The 21382-nt window shown below is 43.9% G+C and overlaps 1 protein-coding gene across 1 annotated transcript in view; it reads left to right on the plus strand.

Annotated features, from left to right (window-relative positions):
• Positions 1–6979: 6979 nt before the first annotated feature.
• The window catches only part of LOC120044400 (BTB/POZ domain-containing protein KCTD16-like), an 84489-nt gene continuing 70086 nt past the window's right edge, over positions 6980–21382 (plus strand). The window contains exon 1 of the mRNA XM_038989033.1: positions 6980–7811. Coding sequence (XP_038844961.1) covers positions 6980–7811 — 832 coding nt within the window. The remainder of the gene's footprint in view (positions 7812–21382) is intronic.

Below are 21382 nucleotides of genomic sequence, written 5' to 3' on the forward strand. Positions count from 1 at the left end.
ATGAATGACAGCTGTCTCTGATTGAGAACCAATCTAGGCAGCCATAGACATAACTAGACAACTACACTCTACTCTGCCCCATACACATACAACACCCATAGACACTACAAAACACATACATTCCCCATGTCACACCCTGACCTAACTAAAAAACATAAAGAAAACAAAGAATACTAAGGCCAGGGCGTGACAGTACCCCCCCCCCCCCCCCCCCCAAAGGTGCGGACTCCGACCGCACAACCTGAAATAGAAAGGGGAGGGTCCGGGGTGGGCCCCATCATGGCGGCGGCTCGGGTGCGGGACGTGGCCCCCACTCCACCATTGTCAATACCCGCTTTGGTAGCCTCCTCCAAATGGCCACCCTCCAAATTAACCCCACCGGACTAAGGGGCAGCACCGGACTAAGGGGCAGCACCGGAATGAAGGGCAACACCGGAATGAGGGGCAGCTCCGGACTGAGGGGCAGCACCGGACTGGCTGGCGGATCCTGGCTGGCTGGCTCTGGCGGATCCTGGCTGGCTGGCGGATCCTGGCTGGCTGGCGGATCCTGGCTGGCTGGCTCTGGCGGATCCTGGCTGGATGACGGCTCATGGCTGGATGACGGCTCTGGCTGGTCATGGCTGGATGACGGCTCTGGCTGGTCATGGCTCGCTGACGGCTCTGGCTGGTCATGGCTCGCTGACGGCTCTGGCTGGTCATGGCTCGCTGACGGCTCTGGCTGGTCATGGCTCGCTGACGGCTCTGGCTGGTCATGGCTCGCTGACGGCTCTGGCTGGTCATGGCTCGCTGACGGCTCTGGCTGATCCTGTCTGGCGGAAGGCTCTGGCTGATCCTGTCTGGCGGAAGGCTCTGGCTGATCCTGTCTGGCGGAAGGCTCTGGCTGATCCTGTCTGGCGGAAGGCTCTGGCTGATCCTGTCTGGCGGAAGGCTCTGGCTGATCCTGTCTGGCGGAAGGCTCTGGCTGATCCTGTCTGGCGGAAGGCTCTAGCGGCTCCTGTCTGGCGGAAGGCTCTAGCGGCTCCTGTCTGGCGGACGGCTCTGAAGGCTCAGTACAGACGGGCAGTTCATGCGGCGCTTGGCAGACGGACAGTTCAGACGGCGTTGGGCAGACGGGCAGTTCAGGCGCCGCTGGGCAGACGGCAGACTCTGGCCGGCTGAGACGCACTGTAGGCCTGGTGCGTGGTACCGGAACTGGAGGTACCGGGCTAAAGACACGCACCTTCAGGCTAGTGCGGGGAGCAGCAACAGGGCACACTGGACTCTCAAGGTGTACTATAGGCCTGGTGGTACCGGGCTGAGGGCACGCACATCAGGGCGAGTACGGGGAGAAGGAACAGTGCGTACAAGGCTCTGGAGACGCACAGGAGGCTTGATGCGTGGTGCCGGAACTGGAGGCACTGGGCTGGATACACGCACCACAGGGAGAGTGCGTGGAGGAGGAACAGGGCTCTGGAGACACACTGGAAGCCTGGTGCGTGGTGTAGGCACTGGTGGTACTGGGCTGGAGCGGGGAGATGGCGCCGGAAATACCGGACCGTGCAGGCGTACTGGCTCCCTTGAGCACTGAGCCTGCCCAACCTTACCTGGTTGTATGCTCCCCGTCGCCCGACCAGTGCGGGGAGGTGGAATAACCCGCACCGGGCTATGTAGGCGAACCGGGGACACCATGCGTAAGGCTGGTGCAATGTAAGCCGGCCCGAGGAGACGCACTGGTGGCCAGATGCGTTGGGCCGGCTTCATGACATCCGGCTCAACGCTCAATCTAGCCCGGCCGATACGTGGAGCTGGAATGTACCGAACCGGGCTATGCACGTGTACAGGAGACACCATGCGCTCTACTGCGTAACACGGTGTCTGCCCGTACTCTCGCTCTCCACGGTAAGTACAGGGAGTAGGCGCAGGTCTCCTACCTGACTTCGCCACTCTCCCTTTAAGCCCCCCCCCCCCAAGAAATTTTTGGGGTTTACTCACAGGCTTCCTTGCTAGTCGCGTACCCTCATAACTCTGGTTCCTCTCTCCGGTTGCCTCTGCTCTCCTAATCGCCTCCAGCTGTTCCCATGGGAGGCGATCTCTTCCAGCTCGGATCTCCTCCCATGTGTAGCAACCCTTGCCGTCCAAAACATCCTCCCATGTCCACGAGTCCTGGTTTCTTTGCCGCTGTTTTTGGTTCCTCTCACGCTGCTTGATCCATGGTAGGTGGGTAGTTCTGTCACGATCGTCTTCGTGAGAGAGAGTGGACCAAGGCGCAGCGTGTGCAAAATACATCTCTTTATTTAGAAGAGGGAAAAACACGCAACGAACACTATTACAAAACGAAACAAACCAACGTGAAGCTAAAAACGTAAGTGCAATCACAAGCTACAAACGTACAACATAGACAACTACCCACAAAAGCCTACTGCCTATGGCTGCCTTAAATATGGCTCCCAATCAGAGACAATGAATGACAGCTGTCTCTGATTGAGAACCAATCTAGGCAGCCATAGACATAACTAGACAACTACACTCTACTCTGCCCCATACACATACAACACCCCTAGACACTACAAAACACATACATTCCCCATGTCACACCCTGACCTAACTAAAAAACATAAAGAAAACAAAGAATACTAAGGCCAGGGCGTGACACTGTCAGAGTTAATCAGTTAACTCAAGTTAACGTTTGGTCATTTTATATTAAAACAATTCTTTCGTGATTAATCACATTGTCTGAAAGCGTTCCAAATACACTGAAAACATCCAAAATACATAATATATATAGCTAAGAAAACTATGCAATATCAAAACAAGTTGACATTGAGGTTAAAGAAAGTGTGCTTTATCAATTTACTTGATTTTGCTTACCATTATTTTGGACAAAATTAAGACTTCAATATTCCTGTGAGCTTTTTATGTAAAAATCTTAAATAACAGCTCAATTTGATCAAATTCTTAATTTGTGATTAATTGTTATTAACCACAGCAAATCCTGGGATTCTCTAGATTACATTTTTAAATGTATTTTGAATTGAACAGTAAATATTCTGAGATTGAGAGAAATGTATAATAAATATACAGGTAACTGCCAAAATAAAGCAAACACCAACATGAAGTGTCTTAAATAGGGCGTTGGGCCACCACGAGCCAGAACAGCTTCAATGCACGTTGGCGTAAATTCTACAAGTGTCTGGAACTCTGTTGGAGGAACGCAACACCATTCTTACCAAAGCACAAATGTGAAACTTCGAATATCACATGTGAAATGTTGGGAAAGCACATGTGTCTGAGTCATGTGAGAAATCCATGTAAAACCTCACACATACAGTAAATGTCCGAAAACCACGTATCTGACTCGTGAAAAGAAAAAAGAAAAAATTTCTTCTTCACATTGGGATTTGTTCATGTGTGATTTTCACCTTTTTTTCCTGAGGGTAATACCAACCTGACAACCAGCTGGCTTATTGCACAGACACAATCCCCCCAATAACTCTTATCAGGTTCACTGATAAGTGCTGAAAAAAGGGACATGCTGCCATCTATCTGCTTCTCAGCTCTATAGTCAGTTTTTCCTCCCAGGAGCCGGTTCCTCTTGAATCTCCCTTTATAAAACCCCATAAAATTAGCAGTTTCACATGTAAGAAAACTCTTAACTGTGGAAATCTCACTTTCATATGTGGAATTGCAGATTCACATTTGGGGTTGAAATAATGTTATGGTAGCAATGTTTCCACCGGTGGAATTAGGGTGACCACATTCAAAACGCCCAAATGCAGGAAATAAATGTGTGAAAAAATGTCACATATGGGGAAAAAAAGTTCAGGAGGGGAAACCACATGTGAAAAATGTACATGTGAAACTTCACTTGTCTGAACCACGTGTCTGACCAAAAAAACAAAGAACGTGATTTGTTCACACATGTCCGAAAAACATGTTTTTTTCACATGATTTCTTTGATGCTTTTTTTATAAGAGCTCACCCACATGGTTCTGAGGTGCCCCAATCCCCTGCTTCAAGTGGCTGAAGCAGTGCAATGAAATGCAGAGCGGGATTCATCTGGGCATAAAGCACGCAAGTACACTCCCCGAAATCATGCTGAAGTGAATGAGCAAGTCATCGTACATCATAGGCTCTGTCTGGAGAGATGTGAGTGAGTAGGGGGCCTCACTGATATACTTCCATTAAGCCCCCTCCATAGAGGGGTTGTGGTTTGAGAGGAAGCCAATGGTAAAGTAGATCTAGACCAGCTCCTCGGTGTCTGATGATGATAGATTATTCTGCTAAGTAAACTTACCTAAGTTCTTATTGAACAAAACCTTTCAGTTCTGCATGGAGAGACAAGAAATGGAAATAAAAGAGCATAATGTTGATTTCCAATGTATCTCATTTGAAACTTCCATAGCCCTACTACACCAACAGTATAACACCTTACAAATGGTCATACCCCTTTAAATAGCAGCACATGACGTTGTATTTATGATTACAGCCATGGCCTACTTCTGACTGAGTGCACAGAGGTCTCAGGAAGGCCCACTCTCTGAGGAGCAGCAGGTCTTCAGAAATACCACAGGACAACATTAAGTAGAAAAACAGACATTTAGGGTGGACTTTTTTATATTTAAAGAGGGCAATTGTATCATCTCTTCCATTTACTGTATAGGCCTTTTGAGGTAGCCGAGTATCATCCAGCGTAAACCACTGGAGCGGTTTTTAACCACTTGATGAAAGTTACAAAGGGGAAGAATCCATCAAATATTAAAATTGGTGGTAGGTTCTTCTGAAATGAAAGTGCTCAGAATGAGAGGAGAGTATCTCTCCTCTCAGTTTTAGTAGGCCTTTCCTGCAGTCAAATGACCTAGTGGCCTCATGGGTGGATGTTATTAATCTTTTTCATAATTTCATAAATAATCAATATTATAAAAAATCAAATAAAAACTGAAAATGTGGTGTTTCTATGTCAAACGGTTTTGTTATATTTCAGTCTTCTGTGATGTATATAAAGTGTAATATTGGGATGCAAGCACAACATTTTATACATTTCACTTCCTTATCTGACATGGTACAGGTTTCTTCCTTTTAAAGCCCATAACCATGTGTGTGAGGTGTATGCTTTTGTTTCAAAGTAGATTTGTTTTAAGACTACTAAGAAACCCTCTGTGTGACCCTGATTTAGCCCACTGCAGTAAAAGGTTCTTGTGGGATATTGGGCAATATGAACACCCATTAACAATGACTGCTGGGATGGCCAACCAAGTCCAAATCCAAAGAGTGAACTTATATCTAATAAAGGAGCAGCAGTATTACCTTTTGTTATGAAATGGATGCCTAGATGCAGTTATCTTGAACATATTGTGGAGTTATACCCAACATGACGTGGCTGGGTACTTTGTGCAGTCTTGGCTTATAAAACCAATCGCATTTAGCCCTGTCCGTGAAAAAGTAGGCCTAATTATTTTTGTATCAATAATTGCCTTATTCCCCTCAAACACTTATCTCTAAGATAACTATTTCCACTCTCGTATCAACAAATTTAGAGACATTAAGACAGTCTACAACACGTTGAGTTTCAACAAACAGAATGCTAAAATGTGCACGTGCCGCAAGCTAGAGCTGCATGCAAGGTGCCTGTGAGCTGGTGGAGCTGTCCGTGGTCCTGAAAGGATTTTTATTTTAGAGCGTCGAACATAACTGCAAGAGGCGCTGTTGCATAATCAGAATGTTAACAGTGGAGGCAGTAGCTATTTGCCACACCAGACCAGTCAAGTGCAAAGCAAATTGATGGGCTACTGTTAAGTATTTATTTATATCATAATGGCCTACTATGGTTGACAACACCATGGTCCATTTCTTTTCGAGCCTGAAATCGCTTCCGTTTTAAATACTCACAAAAACCTATTATGGACTAAGATAATGGATAAATGATTGCACTCGGATTGGGTGTTGGCTGTTGAAACGTAATCTTGTTGGATAATTTTCAGTTTGCACAAGTTTAACCTATAGGTCGACATAAAAAAGGTGAAAGGTAGCTTTCAAGATATGATATATATATATATTTCAGTATATTCCTTTAAGATGATGTAATTATTTATTACCTATTATGGTTTATCCCTGCACCATTGAGGCAACATCAGCTGAGACGTTGTTTTTTTACGCTGCACCACCTTGCTTGGAGTGGACCGGGAGAATCGTTTCAGCTCCTCCGACAGCTCCAGCTATGCAGCCTTCAGCGCGCCCACAACCATGACACAATTTGTTCCTACGACCGCTAACAGCACAATCTGAGCACTGGGGGACACACTTACAGGACTCATCAGGGCGGAGTGGATGCAACCTCTGTGAAGTTACTCTTCAGACAGCCTTTTTAATCAGCAAGACCAAGTCCTCGTGTTCAAAGGAAGTTAGAGATAAAACGCCGGTGATAACGATATCTTTCCCTTTGGACTTTAGAAGTTGTTGTGATGAGTTTTTCTATTGAATATGTTGTAGATATATTTGTGCATTTATGTAGAGTATTGGGCTATCTATAAGCTATTCATGTTGCTCTAGCAAACAGAAGCAAGGCAGCTCATGTTCCGTTTGACAGCGTTTCTATGTGATTTGGCCGCGAGGGTTCTCATGAACCTCAGTCATTTCCCTCGGCAATGTTCTTCTCCCATGGGCAATGGAGGCAGAGCAACTGATGCACGCTGTTGTGGTACACACCTTTGATGCGTCTGTATATATTTTTGTAGTCTCAAAACACCGTTTTTTCCGTTATCTTTTGAGGTGGGTTTCGTGGACATCCACCACTATGCTATTTTTCTAAGACTGCAGCGACTGGTAGGTGAATGACTGACTTTCTAAGATCTAATTCTCATAATTTATGTTCAGTGTGTTTAATTGTACATTTTAAACACAAATATACCTTGTTTTAGTCCAAGTAAAATAGCAACGTTTGGACATCAATCTACCGTTTCCATCTAAAATTCGGTGGAGTTTTTAGTCAATCATGACGGAAACAATGGCATTGAGTGGAAACTGTAGGACTAACCCTACATCCAAAGACCAAGGATCTGTTCAGAATAGTTTCCCAGATGTTGTAGAATTAAATGTCGGGGGACAGGTGTATTACACACGTCATGCAACGTTAGTAAGCACCCCGAATTCCTTGCTGGGAAAAATATTCTCACCCAAGAAAGATGCCACTAACGACTTGGCGCGGGACCCTAAGGGACGCTATTTTATCGACAGAGATGGATTTTTATTTCGATATGTGCTGGACTTCCTCAGAGACAAACAAGTTGTACTGCCCGACCATTTTCCAGAGAAGGGGAGGCTTAGGAAAGAGGCGGAGTACTTCCAGTTGTCAGACATGGTCAAACTATTGACCCCCGAAGATTTAAAACACAGTCCAGACGAATACTTCCACAGTGATTTTGAAGATGGTTCTCATGGCAGCGACCACAAGATGTGTCCGCCGTCATCACTGGTCCCGGCGGACAGAAAAAGTGGGTTCATTACAGTTGGTTACAGGGGCTCTTGCACAGTGGGCAGAGAGAGTCAAACTGACGCCAAATTCAGAAGGGTCCCGCGGATTTTGATTTGTGGGAGAGTCGCGTTAGCCAAGGAAGTTTTTGGGGAGACCTTGAATGAGAGTCGAGACCCAGACAGGACACCGGATCGATATACTTCCAGGTTTTACCTGAAGTTCAAACACCTTGAGAGATCATTTGACATCCTGTCAGAGTGTGGTTTCCAGATGGTTGCCTGTAACTCTTCAGTCACAGCGTCCTCCGTGAATCGACACACAGAGGACAAGATCTGGTCAAGTTACACTGAATACATCTTCTATCGTAAGTTGCTTTCGTTTTTACTTTCGTTTCTACCAGGTACCAGCGTAACTACACACATCCCATGTGAAATAGGCCTCCCAAGTCACCACTAGAAGGCACACTTGCTTTACAAGTTTTCCCCAAGCATCCTGCTTTTGAAGTAGCACTGAGAGTGGTCACACGCACGCACGCACGCGCACACACACTCACACACAATATCATGCATGCACAGAGATAGTCACTCAGTCCCTGTCTGTGTATGAGAGTGTGAGTGCCAGTGACCAATGCTTGCCAAACTGTGTATCTTCTGTGGAAATGGTATGTTCCAATCCACTCCATGAAAAACACAACTGAAAATAGCCTACTACAAATTGAGCAACAGAATGTGTAGTTTGAATGCTGGTATGTGTTGAGGACGTGTCTGTCTGCCCACTCAAGAACTAATCTAGTTTGAGTTCACTCCTTTTAATTGCACTTTTACTGCTTTGTTGTATTCCCCCATGGGTCTAAACCCACTTGTTCCCAGAAACTCCTACCTGGGAAGTGCTATTCATCTTCCATACTGAGTGTGCTGCAGCCTCTCTTCATTTCTCTCCAAGCCTTCATTTTGAGGCATGGTAAGATGTAAGATGATGGGTTTTATAATGGCTCTCAAAATATTTTATGGTGCAACAAAATACCACATATACTCAGAGGTGACAGTATATGAGGTGTTCCTTAGCTGCATAGGCCCTGCCAAAAGGTAGAACGCAAAGCAAGCTCATACTGCGACAGCATTCCACTCTGAGCTCATAAAACATATTGAGACAAGATTTTCTCAAGTATATACAGTATACTGTAGATTCTTCTGTGTCATTTCCCTGAAGAATTTGCAAGGAGATGCTATTAGATTACCAATAAGCACTGTATGTTGGGAGCATATTAAGTTCCCTGATTAACAGGTGCAACAATTTAGAGATTATTCCTTCAGAAAAGGAGTAGATACAATTCCACAACAGCTAAACCTGTGTCATGACTCATGCAGTTCAGATGAGTAGCATGCACTTGACACTGTCTGGTCTCTGTACTACACAAACGCACATTCTAGCGATACCATGTATATTTGTCGATGAGAGTATGCTCCAAAGACCTCTCCTTGTTTACAGTGAAATAACATTGCTTTGCGGATCCCGTCAAACAATATTTAGCTGTGAGTCCACACGGGAAGTTTGTAAAGGTTGAAGGCACGCAGTGGAATCAATGAAGTCAGTGACAGCCTCTTGTTTGTCTGCTCACCGTCTCTGCCTCCCTGGCACGCTCCTGCTCCCCCGTCGCCCCTGGCAGAGCGCACCAGTTGCCTTTTATAGGCCTCACTGCTCCGTCTCGGTGTCTGCGTCGCCTGCTATCCACGGCAGTCACATTTATTTACCAATTTGTCGCATGGTTAGAGTGATTGATAATCAATCATTTTCAGTGACAGTCGGAGGACTCACTGCTGGGACCTGCATGCCGAAGACATAGTAAATCATGCAATCATTTTTGGGTGCAAAATAATAATTTCTAAACCGTTTGCCTGGGTCCTTCCTTGTAAATAAATAAATACATCAAATTATTACATTATAGAAAATTTGGTCATTGCGAATGCCCTTTCATATGGTGATGGTAAGTCATGTGTGACAAAGAACACTATTAGCTTAGAAAACACAAATGAATAATTCTCCTGTAATGTGTTGCGGTAGGTGGGAAGAAGGGTGCATGGCACCATGTGTGACCCGACACATTCAAGGCCTTTGCACCTTTCCAGAGTGGCACCATACAAACAGACATGCACCGGTTTCAGCTTGAACAACTGCAAAAAGTAATACATCAAGCATATGAGTGTTTCGCAGTAAAACTTTGGTGTGACATTTTGGGAAGGAGCTCAATGCTGTTTGCCTGTTTAAACCGATTTGCTTAGCTGGAGATGGGGTGTGACAGCTCGAAGGCTGCGCTTCATAGGTGCAGCTGCTTCCCAGTCCAGTCTGTCAGGGGAGCTGCCACTGATCCCAAAGTCTGCATTATTCAGACAGAACCAGGGAGGGAGGGTAGAGGAGAGAGGAAGGATATCCGGGAAAGATGGACTGGATTATCTGGCTGTTCCTTGACCTGCTCTCCAAACTCTCCAAACTGCAATCCCAGGCCCCAAGGGAGTCCTAGGAACTCTGGAGCTGCTGTGCATTTGACTAAGAAAGACCTGTTGAGGGAGAAATTACATAGTCCAAAAAAACCTTCTTCCATCTCTTTATCAATCCATTTTCTGGATTGAAATGGCAGATGCTTCTGCTATTGTGACGGAGTAAGTGCTCTGTGGTGACGCAGATAATAGCACAAAGAGCTGCTGGAGTGACTCTTCACAAGCACACTGATGCTGCAATGCATAGCATAACACTGGGCACTAGGCTTGGGCAGGGTATGGAAAATAACTTAAGCATTTGTTTAAAAAAAGTCTAAATCATCTCAATTACAATTTCTAGGAAATTTGCATATATACAAGTTTGGGGAGATTATGTTTGGCTTATTGCATTATTGAATGTCTGTTGAGGTTGGAGTAGGTGCTAATCCGTAAAGAAAATGATGAAGTCGATAAATCTTATTTAGCAAGAAATGTAATCTTAAACCACGGTAGTACATGTCACCAACCTCTAGCCAGAGGCTACCCATAAGAAGGAAACTTTTGAATGTGGATATATCCATGATGATGAGACTTTTCCTTATAATACCGACTGACCCCCAAACCCATCACATTTAAAGCTGCAATATGTAACTTTTTGGGTGACCTGACAAAATTCACATGGAAATATGAGTGATAGATCTGTCATTCTCATTTCATTTTTGCATCTTTCAGTTTTGTACACCAGCTTCAAACAGCTGAAAAGACAATATTTTTGTTTATGGAAAATATATTTCACAGCGGTTTAGATGGTACAATGATTCTCTACACTATATTTGCTTGTTTTGTCACATAAACTGAAATTAGGCGAACTATTAGAATTTTAGCAACCAGGAAATGGGGGAGCGATTTCTGCATAGTGAGGAGTTACTCTCGTTACTCTCGTTACTCGTCATAAATCTAGAGAAAAAAAAGTGCAATGCACCCACCAACGAAAAATGAGCCTCATTCAGAAAGAGATTATGCTCCACGCTCACTTAAACACGTTTACTTAGATATGCAATTTTCTTTGCTCTGGTATGTTGAATAATTTCTGCCTACTAAGCAACTGTGAGAGAGATTCTTGAGATAGAAAAATGTAACACTTGTGGGACCAATATACATTTTCTGAAATGCTGCATATACTGTAGATCCGGTGTCTTATTGTTCAATGGCTGGGGCAGGATAATATTGTTTAATTGTTTATTTTATTTCAATAGAATCTCAATGAAGATTCCCCGGTTGTTCTTCCTTTGTGGCATAGCTTCACATCCATGTCTTACGTATATAACAAATGCAAATAATTCACTCTATACTACAGCTTGATGACCTGTGGGAATGTTGACATGGATTTTAGAAGTTGTAGTTCTTAAAATGGATCAAGATTCTAGTCAGAATACAGCCCTTAATCCTGAAACCTGAGCTCCATGTGTATCTGTGACCAGAGGCATGTGGTATTATGGCTGTATAGCACATGCTGAAATATATTATTTCTTCTTTACTTCTTTACTTTTTATAATCCCATGGATGACAGATATTGTGGTTCGTAGTCTCACTGTGCGTGTTTGTCATAGTAAGCTACTGGTGACAGGTGACAGTTTTGATACTCATCGCTGCATCCTGGATCAAAAGGTTGGCTGGACTTCCCTAAAGACCCATATATCTCTACATTATTCCCTTTTTGTTTACAAGGCCCTACTTCATAAACTCCCATCTTATCTAACATTGCTGTTGACATATAGACAGCTGAGTTGCCTAACCTGTTCACAGGATTGGCTAACTCTTGAGGTTCCTAGGGTCTCCACCGAGCTACACTGTAGGTAAATCTGCTTTTAGTTTTAAAGCACCGTGTTGCTGGAACAAAATTCTAAATACATTCCACCTTAATGTTCTGCTGCCGTAAAGCCAGTTTAGAGAATTGATTGTGGACTTATTTGTGGACGAATGTAACAGTTTATCTAGGTGATTTGTGATGTTTTCCTTGTGCTTCCCATGACTGTAGTTTTGTGTTTTAATGTGTACATATGTATATTTTGTGTATAATGTGTATATTTGTGTTGTATCGTGCAGTGCACATTTGAAAAAGAGACCTAGGCCTCAATATGTCTTCTCTTTTAAAATAAAGGTAAACTAAATAATAATAATACATATGTGCCAGCCTTGAAAGTCCCCTTTTTAGCTTCAAAGAGCTAGATATTGAGCCTTTAGATACATATCCTATGTACTCTGGATTTCTCATCCCTTGTGTTACACTTAACAAACATATGGAATATTTCATGTGTTTGCATCGGGACTAAGGAGGCAATGACGTACTGGCTTTAGAACCTGTTATTTCAATACTATGAGAAGTCAGCAGGGCCATGGTAAATTGTCTCACTGGGTAAATGTGAAGATGCCCAACATGCCTCAGAGGTATGCCACTAATTGTGAGATCAGCATGTTCAACTCTGTTGGTGGACCTCCAAGGTGTTGTATGGTTTGTGTGCCTTTGGAGGGGAATGTGTGTGTGTGTGTGTGTGTGTGTGTGTGTGTGTGTGCGCGTGCGTGCGTGCGTGTGTGTGGGAAAAGAAAGAAAGAGAGTGAGTGAGTGAGTGAGTGAGTTACCATGCACATCTCTCATTTAATTGGACCTAATAAATAGATAGGCTATATGTAGTTTGAGTTTTGCAATATCATAGGCCAAGCGGTTTATAATGACGGTATACATTCAAATTTACATTGGAGTAGGCCTATGTATCAAGTTTTTATTGTCATGTGCACAAGTAGCCTACAGTGAAATGCCTTTCTTGCTTTCTCTTTCCCAACAATGCAGTAATCAATATCAGTAGTACTATAATATGTTTTTTATAAAAAGTCAAGTTGAACAAAAACACACTAGAAATGTAACTGTGAGTACTGTAATTGACTTTTTTTTGTAGCCTGCCCTACAATGTTTCAGAATTTGTGGGCAGTCCATCATATTTAGGTTGGGGGAAAAGTCGATATAAACCATTGTTGAATTCAAATGTTCTGCTGACAGGTCCACAACAATTTGCCATTGTTTTCTCATTCAGAAACTGAAAGTAGCTTATGTACAATATTTGTCAGTATGAGTAGGCTACACTATTGCTGTGTGATAAGAGCACGACATCATTGTCTATTTAATCTCAGAGCCTTTACCAAGGCGGGACATTTAAACCCAATAATCTATTGATAAAATAAATATTGAACAACAATTTGTCTTTTGAATGCTGTGGCCTAATGCCAATATTTCCAAATTATACAACAAATAAAGGCTATTATTGTCACCATAAAAGGGGAATGGAGGCGTTTTCAAGCCTGCATAGTTTTCGACAGGTCTGATTTATAATGGGAAACATGCTATGTATGGCATGCGGCAAGTTTATAAATCTCGCGCCTGATTTTTCAGAAATAGCGCAAGCAGATATTTAGTGTGAAATTTACGCAAAGGTTATAAATGAGGCCCCTGGACCCTCAGCAAATAGCCTGCAATACAGAAATGGTCAACACTGTTTAAGCTTTTAAAACGGTAAAACAGTGAGATAAGAACGGATACATAAATATACAAAAGTATGTGGACACCCCTTCAAAGGTTTCAGCCACACCCATTGCTGACAGGTATATATCTCCATAGACAAACATTGGAAGTAGAATGGTCTCACTGTTGACCTCAGTGACTTTCAACATGCAACCTTTTCAACAAGTCAGTTTGTCAAATGTCTGCCCTGCTAGAGCGACCCTGGTCAACTGTAAGTGCTGTTATTGTGAAGTGGAAACATCTAGGAGCAACAATGGCACAACCGCGAAGTGGTAGGCAACACAAGCACTAAGTGCTGAAGTGCGTACAGCGTCAAAATTGACTGTCCTGGGTTGCAACACTCACTACAGAGTTTCAAACTCTGTAGCAACATCATCACAAGAACTGTTCGCCGGGAGCTTCGTGAAATGGGTTTCCATGGCCTGACCTAAGCCTAAGGTCACCATACTCAATGCCAAGCGTTGGTTGGAGTGGTGCAAATCTCTCTGCCATTGGACTCTGGAGCAGTGGAAACTTCTCTGGAGTGATGAATCACGCTTCACCATCTGGCAGTCCGACGGACTAATTTGGGTTTGGCGAATGTCAGGAGAACACTACCTGCCCGAATGCATAGTGCCAACTCAAACGTTTGGTGGAGGAGGAATAAGGGTCTGGGGCTGGTTTTCATGGTTCGGGCTAGGTCCCTTAGTTTCCTTGAAGGGAAATAAAACTCTACAGCATACAATGACATTCTAGACAATCCTGTGCTTCCAACTTTGTGGCAACAGTTTGAGGAAGGCCCTTTCCTGTTTCAACATGACAATGCCCCTGTGCACAAAGCGAGGTCCATACAGAAATGGTTTGTCGAGATCGGCGTGGAAGAACTTGACTGGCCTGCACAGAGCCCTGACCTTAACCCCATCGAACACCTTTGGGATGAATTGGAATGCCGACTGCGCGCCAGGCCTAATCGCCCAACATCAGTGCCTGACCTCACTAACGCTCTTGTGGCTGAGAACCCGCAAATTTCCAACATCTACTGGAAAGCCTTCCCAGAAGAGTGGAGGCTGCTATAGCAACAAAGGGGGGACCAACCCAATTTGAATATCCATGGTTTTGGAAAGAGATGTTTGACTAGCCGGTGCCCACATACTTTTAGTCATGTAGTGTACGTGCTAAACCCATATAGTGTAATGATCTGTCCTAATCTGTAGCATTGTCCTGATTTATTCTGCACCAAGGCCAACTTAAGGCCAACTTTATTATTACGTTTTCAGCTTTCCCTCCTGTCTAAAACACAATATTGAATTGCATTTTGTGCTCAGCTCCTCCCCATATCCTCCTCTCATGTCTGGTTTCCCTTGAACTCCTACAGAGGGTGAACAATTTCCTCGTGCTTGCAGAGGCAGACATAATGCTAACAGCCACACAGCCTGCTGCATTAGTAGTTCCAGAATAGGTTTGTCTCATTTCCAGGCAGCATCATTCACTGTCTAACTAGACTAGGACCTACAAAAGAGATGCACTCTGCAATCAAGGGAGTTTAATGTCCACTCGATTTTTGGAGCGTTTGCAGCATTCAGAGGATGAAAATACTGTGCAGATAGATAGCTCGGCCGAGTGTCCTCTCCAGTGTTGGAGTATGCTGCATTTCCATAGATTTTTTTTTGACTTCACCTGAAGCATACAGAGCCAGGGTGCTGTTCTTTTACTCTCCTCTCAGTGCAATGCTTCATTACCTCATTATTTTCCATTTAGCAGTTACTGGTGCTCTTCTACTTCACACAGATACTCTTATGACTCTGCCATATTGCTAATGCTGCTCTGTAATGCAAGCTTACCAAATCAATTTATGTCGTGAACCGTACATTTGCATATTGTTTAAGTTAATGAACACCAAAGACCAATGTTTTCGAATCTTGCTCGCGCTAATTAATTTCTTTACTGTATCTTGGTTCCTTATAATATGATGTTGGATTGCATGAAGTCACTACTGCAATGGGAAGGGGAAAAGGATCACAGTGTCCTCTGACCCAACTCCTTGTGTGCTGATGATTTGGGTCATGACAGAGCCAGGCAGGCAGAGGGATTCCCTGGTGTGTTAACTCAGAAGACATGCTGCCCTCCCTAGCCCTGACGCTAAAGGTCAACAACCAGATCAGAAAGAAAAACAGACACGTCCGCAGAATGAGAAAAGAGTGAAATATAATCTTGACATGGCTTTCTGTGTGGATGCAGTGGCTAGAAAGGAGCGAGACATAATATTGTCATGGCTTTATAATATTATGTACAGTACCAGTCAAAAGTTTGGACACACCTACTTATTCAAGGGTTTTTCTTTGTTTTAATCCATTTCTACATTGTAGAATAATAGCAAATACATCAAAACTATGAAACAACACATATTGAATCATGTAGTAACCAGAAACAGTATTTATATACATATATATTGTGTATTTTAGATTCTTCAAAGTAGCCACCCTTTGCCTTGATGGCAGCTTTGCACACTATTGACATTCTCTCAACCAGCTTCACCTGGAATGCTTTTTCAACAGTCTTGAAGGAGTTCCCACATATGCTGAAGACTTGTTGGATGCTTTTCCAGCACTCTGTGGTCCAACTCATCCCAAACGATCTCAATTGGGTTGAGGTCAGGTGACTGTGGAGGCCAGGTCATCTGATGCAGCACTCCATCACTCTCCTTCTTGGTAAAATAGCCCTTACACAGCCTGGAGGTGTGTTTTGGGTCATTGTCCTGTTGAAAAACAAATGATAGTCCCACTAAGTCCGACTAAGCACAAACCAGATGGGATGGCGTATCTCTGCAGAATGCTGTGGTAGCCATGTTGGTTAAGTGTGCCTTGAATTCTAAATAAATCACTGACAGTGCCACCAGGAAAGAACCTCCAGACCATCACATCTCCTCCTCCATGCTTCACGGTGGGAACCACACATGCAGAGATCATCTGTTCACCTAGTCTGTGTCTCACAAAGACACGGCGATTGGAACCAAAAATATCAAATTTGGACTCATCAGATCAAAGGACAGATTTCCACCGGTCTAATGTCCATTGCTCGTGTTTCTTGGCCCAAGCAAGTCTCTTCTTATTATTGGTATCCTTTAGTCGGGGTTTCTTTGCAGCAATTCGACCATGAAGGCCTGATTCACGCAGTCTCCTCTGAACCGTTGATGTTGAGATGTGTCTGTTACTTGAACTCTGTGAACCATTTATTTGAGCTGTAATTTCTGAGGCTGGTAACTCTAATTAACTTATTCTAGGCAGCAGAGGTAACTCTGGGTCTTCCTTTCCTGTAGCGGTCCTCATGAGAGCCAGTTTCATCATTGCGCTTGATGGTTTTTGCGACTGCACTTGAAGAAACTTTCAAAGTTCTTGACATTTTCCATATATCTTTATACTTTGCTTATTTGAGCTGTTCTTGCCATAATATGGACTTGGTCTTTTACCAAATAGGGCTATCTTCTGTATACCCCCCTACCTTGTCACACCACAACTGATTGGCTCAAACGCATTAAGAAGGAAAGAAATTCCACAAATTAACAAGGCACACCTGTTAATTGAAATGCATTCCAGGTGACTACCTCATGAAGCTGGTTGAGAGAATGCCAAGAGTGTGCAAATCTGTCATCAAGGCAAAGGGTGGCTACTTTAAAGAATCTCAAATATAAAATATATTTTGATTATATTTTGACTTTTTTGGTTACTACATGACTCCATATGTGTTATTTCATAGTTTTGATGTCTTCACTATTATTCTACAATGTAGAAAATAGTAAAAATAAAGAAAAACCCTTGAATAGGTAGGCATGTCCAAAGTTTTCACCCGGTACTGTATATGTATACTATATATAGTTTCTGATCAAAAATATAAACGCAACATGTAAAGTGTTTTATGAGCTGAAATAAAAGATCCCAGAAATTTTCCAGACGCACAAAAAGCTTATTTCTCGTAAAGTATGTGCACAAATTTGTTTACATATCAAGAAGCTGATTAAACAGCATGATAATTACGCAGGTGTACCTTGTGCTGGGGACAATAAAAGGCCACTCTAAAAGGTGCAGTTTTGTCACACAACACAATGCAACAGATGTGCATTTGGCATGCTGACTGCAGGAATGTCCACCAGAGTTTGAATGTTAATTTCTCTACCATAAGCCACCTCCAATGTCGTTTTAGAGAATTTTGCAGAATGTGCAACCGGCCTCACAACCCCAGACCACGTGTTATCACGGCAGCCCAGGACCTCCACATCCGGCTTCTTCACCTGTGTTTATCGTCTGAGACCAGCCACCCGGACAGCTGATGAAACTGTGGGTTAGCACAACTGAAGAATGTCTGCACAAACTGTCAGAAACCGTCTCAAGGAAGCTCATCTGCGTGCTCATTGTTCTCACCAGGGTCTTGAACTGACTGCAGTTCAGTGTCGTAACCGACTTCAGTGGGCAAAGGCTCACCTTCGATGGTTACTGGCACGCTGGAGAAGTGTGCTCTTCACAGATTAATCCCGGTTTCAACTGTACCGGGCAGATGGCAGACACCGTGTATGGCGTTGTGTGGGCGAGCGGTTTGCTAATGTCAACATTGTGAACAAAGTGCCCCATGGTGGTTATTGTATGGGCAGGCATAAGCTACATACAATGAACACAATTGCATTTTATCAATGGCAATTTGAATGCACAGAAATACCGTGACGTGATCCTGAGGCCCATTGTTGTGCCATTCATCCACCCTCATCACCTCATGTTTCAGCATGATAATGCACAGCCCATGTCGCAAGGATCTGTACACATTTCCTGGAAGCTGAAAATGTCCCAGTTTTTCCATGGCCTGCATACTGACCAGACATGTTCCCCGTTGAGCATGTTTGAAATGCTCTGGATCGACGTGTACAACAGCTTGTTCCAGTTCCCACCCATGTCCAGCCACTTCGCACAGCCATTGAAAAGGAGTGGGACAACATTCCACAGGCCACAATCAACAGCCTAATCAACCCTATGAGAAGGACATGTGTCACGCTGCATACTATAAGATCTGAATATTTCTAAACATGAACTTATTCACTATGAATCTTCCCTTGTACACAAGCATTAGGTCGATCATAATGGTCACATGGTTTGGAAAAAGTAAGAAATCTCATCTAGCGTTATCAACTCATATTTCCTTTCAGTTCACTCGCTTTTGTGGTATCTTTAGAGTCCAATTGATCATCCGATAGTGGGCCCTCTGACAGGTTGGAAGACTGCTTGGCAAATTGCCTGAGCCTCCCATCCCTCTGGGGGACCTGATACAAGAAAACCAATTTGAAAGAAATTCAGTAAACAGTGAATACCACAGGGGGCAGATACATTCCTTCACGATCCTCCCTTAGCCTCTCCTTTGTCTTATGTTTATTTTCTCTTCTGCTCTAAGGACAAATCATGTATCGATCTGTTTTTAAGTTTATAGTCCTTCAAACACCATGTGAAACCTTCTAGTCATAACGGACTGACTGGCAGGATGGGTGCCAGCCTGCTAGGGAAATTACATTTACAAAAAGGGATGTGGCCACATCTTAACAGTGCTATAGAACGAGAGAGAGAGAGAGCGAGAGAGAACACCTAAGTGTGTTTTTACTTCAGTGATGTGGTTATAAGAATAGCCTTGGTCTCAAGGAAATACTTCACTCAGGAGCCCTTGAGAAATATGACCTTGAGGTGTGATGGAGAATGACATCCAGTCTCCGTTAATCTCTGTTAACCCAGAAGTAAAATCTTGGGTAATCTGGTCAGCTGAGTGATCAACTTCTGCATTCATACGTGATAGAAATTGAGAGTTCCGGCAAAAACAGTGTCCACCATCGCAAAAGGAATTCTCAGCCTCCCCCACCCCCCCGATCCGTGTAGGGTCACACGTGAAGCACGAGAGGCAAAGCAGTTAAAGTACCTCTTTCGCCCAATGCCATATGTCCAAATAATAGGTCCAAATAAACAGTGACGAAAACCCCAAAACCAGAACTAACGATGGTCGTTATCTCACACATCCCATCCAGTCCTGGCAGATTCTTCGGTCTACACGCTGAATCTGCCCACAGGAGCGTAAGTCTCCATCAGCAAGACTTTGAATTACAGATACACCAAAAGTACGTGGACACCTGCTTATCGAACATCTCATTCCAAAACCATGGGCATTAATATGGAGTTGGTCCCCCCCTTTGCTGCTGTAACAGTCTCCACTCTTCTGGGAAGGCTTCCCGTTAGATGTTGGAACATTGCTGCGGGGACTTGCTTCCGTTCAGCCACGAGCGTTAGTGAGGTCGGGCACACACATTGGGCGGTTGGCCTGGCTCACAGTCGGCGTTGCAATTCATCTCAAAGATGTTCGATGGGATTGAAGGGCTCTGTGCAAGCCAGTCAAGTTCTTCCACACCGATCTCGGAAAAAAGGTTTCTGTATGGACCTCGTTTTGTGCACAGGGGCATTGTCATGCTGAAACAGGAAACGTCCTTCCCCAAACTGTTGCCACAAAGTTGGAAGCACAGAATCGTCTAGAATGTCATTGTATGTTGTAGCGTTAAGATTTCCCTTCACTGGAACTAAGGGGCCTAGCCCAAACCATAAAAAACAGCCCAAGACCGTTATTCCTCCTCTACCAAACGTTACAGTTGGCACTATGCATTCCGGCAGGTAGCATTCTCCTGGCGTCCGCCAAACCCAGATTTGTCTGTCGGACTGCCAGATGGTGAAGCGTGATTCATCACTCCAGAGAATGCGTTTCCACTGCTTGTGTGTAGCTTTCATGAAGCTACAAACAAACAGTTCTTGTTCTGACGTTGCTTCCAGAGGCAATTTGGAACTTGATAGTGACTGTTGCAACCGAGGACAGACAATTTTTACACGCTTCAGCATTCGGCTGTCCCGTTCTGTGAGCTTGTATGGCCTACCACTTTGCGGCTGAGCCGTTGCTCCTAGACGTTTCCACTTCACAATAACAGTACTACAGTTGACCGGGGCAGCTCTAGCAGGGCAAAACATTTGACGAACTGACTTGTTGGAAAGGGGGCGTCCTATGACGGTGCCACGTTGAAAGTCCCTAAGGTCTTCAGTAAGGCCATTCTACTGCCAATGTTTGTCTATGGAGATTGCATGGCTGTGTGCTCGATTTTATACACCTGTCAGCAACGGGTGTGGCTGAAACAGCCGAATCCACTAATTTGAAGGGGTGTCCACATTTGTATATATAGTGTAGGTTTGGTTTAAAACATAGTATGACATTGTAAATTGTGATATCTCTGCTGATGGCTACACAAAATGTCTGCTCTTTTGTAGAATTATTGTGGTTGAGGTAAAATTACATTTTGTTGGGATGCAGTGGGAAAGATTTTTGGGTAGCATATTGAGGAGATGTGTTTTTAATTATAATTGTGTCGTGCTCAGCTTGCTATTATGACCCACTTTGAAGTCTACTACAGTGTGAAGACTGGCTGTGATGCCCCTGTTCTCCTACACATCCCAAATGTCATCGTTTTCTATATAGTGCACTTCTTTTGACCAGGGCCCATAGGGCTCTGGCCAAAAGTAGTGCACTATGTAGGGAATAGGGTGCTATTTGGGACGTATCCCTAGCCTGTCGAGGAGCTATCATAAGGAATCGTTCTCCTCTCCCAGTGACGAGGCGTGACAAACACGCTGGCACAGAACATGAAACTGCGGCTAGGCAACGGTAATTTAACAAACCACAATTAAAAGCACTTGCATTAAATATGTCCAGGGCTTTTAATTCAGTTTGGCAATTTAATTAATTTTCGGAAAATGACGCACCGCTCGTTTGAAACTTATCGACAGAGACCGACCCTTGAGAGAGAGCTGCTCTGGTAGTTAGGGCTGGTATGTTTTGGTAGAGCATGTTTCC

The sequence above is a fragment of the Salvelinus namaycush genome, chromosome 3, assembly GCF_016432855.1.
Source record: "Salvelinus namaycush isolate Seneca chromosome 3, SaNama_1.0, whole genome shotgun sequence".
Taxonomy (NCBI): domain Eukaryota; kingdom Metazoa; phylum Chordata; class Actinopteri; order Salmoniformes; family Salmonidae; genus Salvelinus; species Salvelinus namaycush.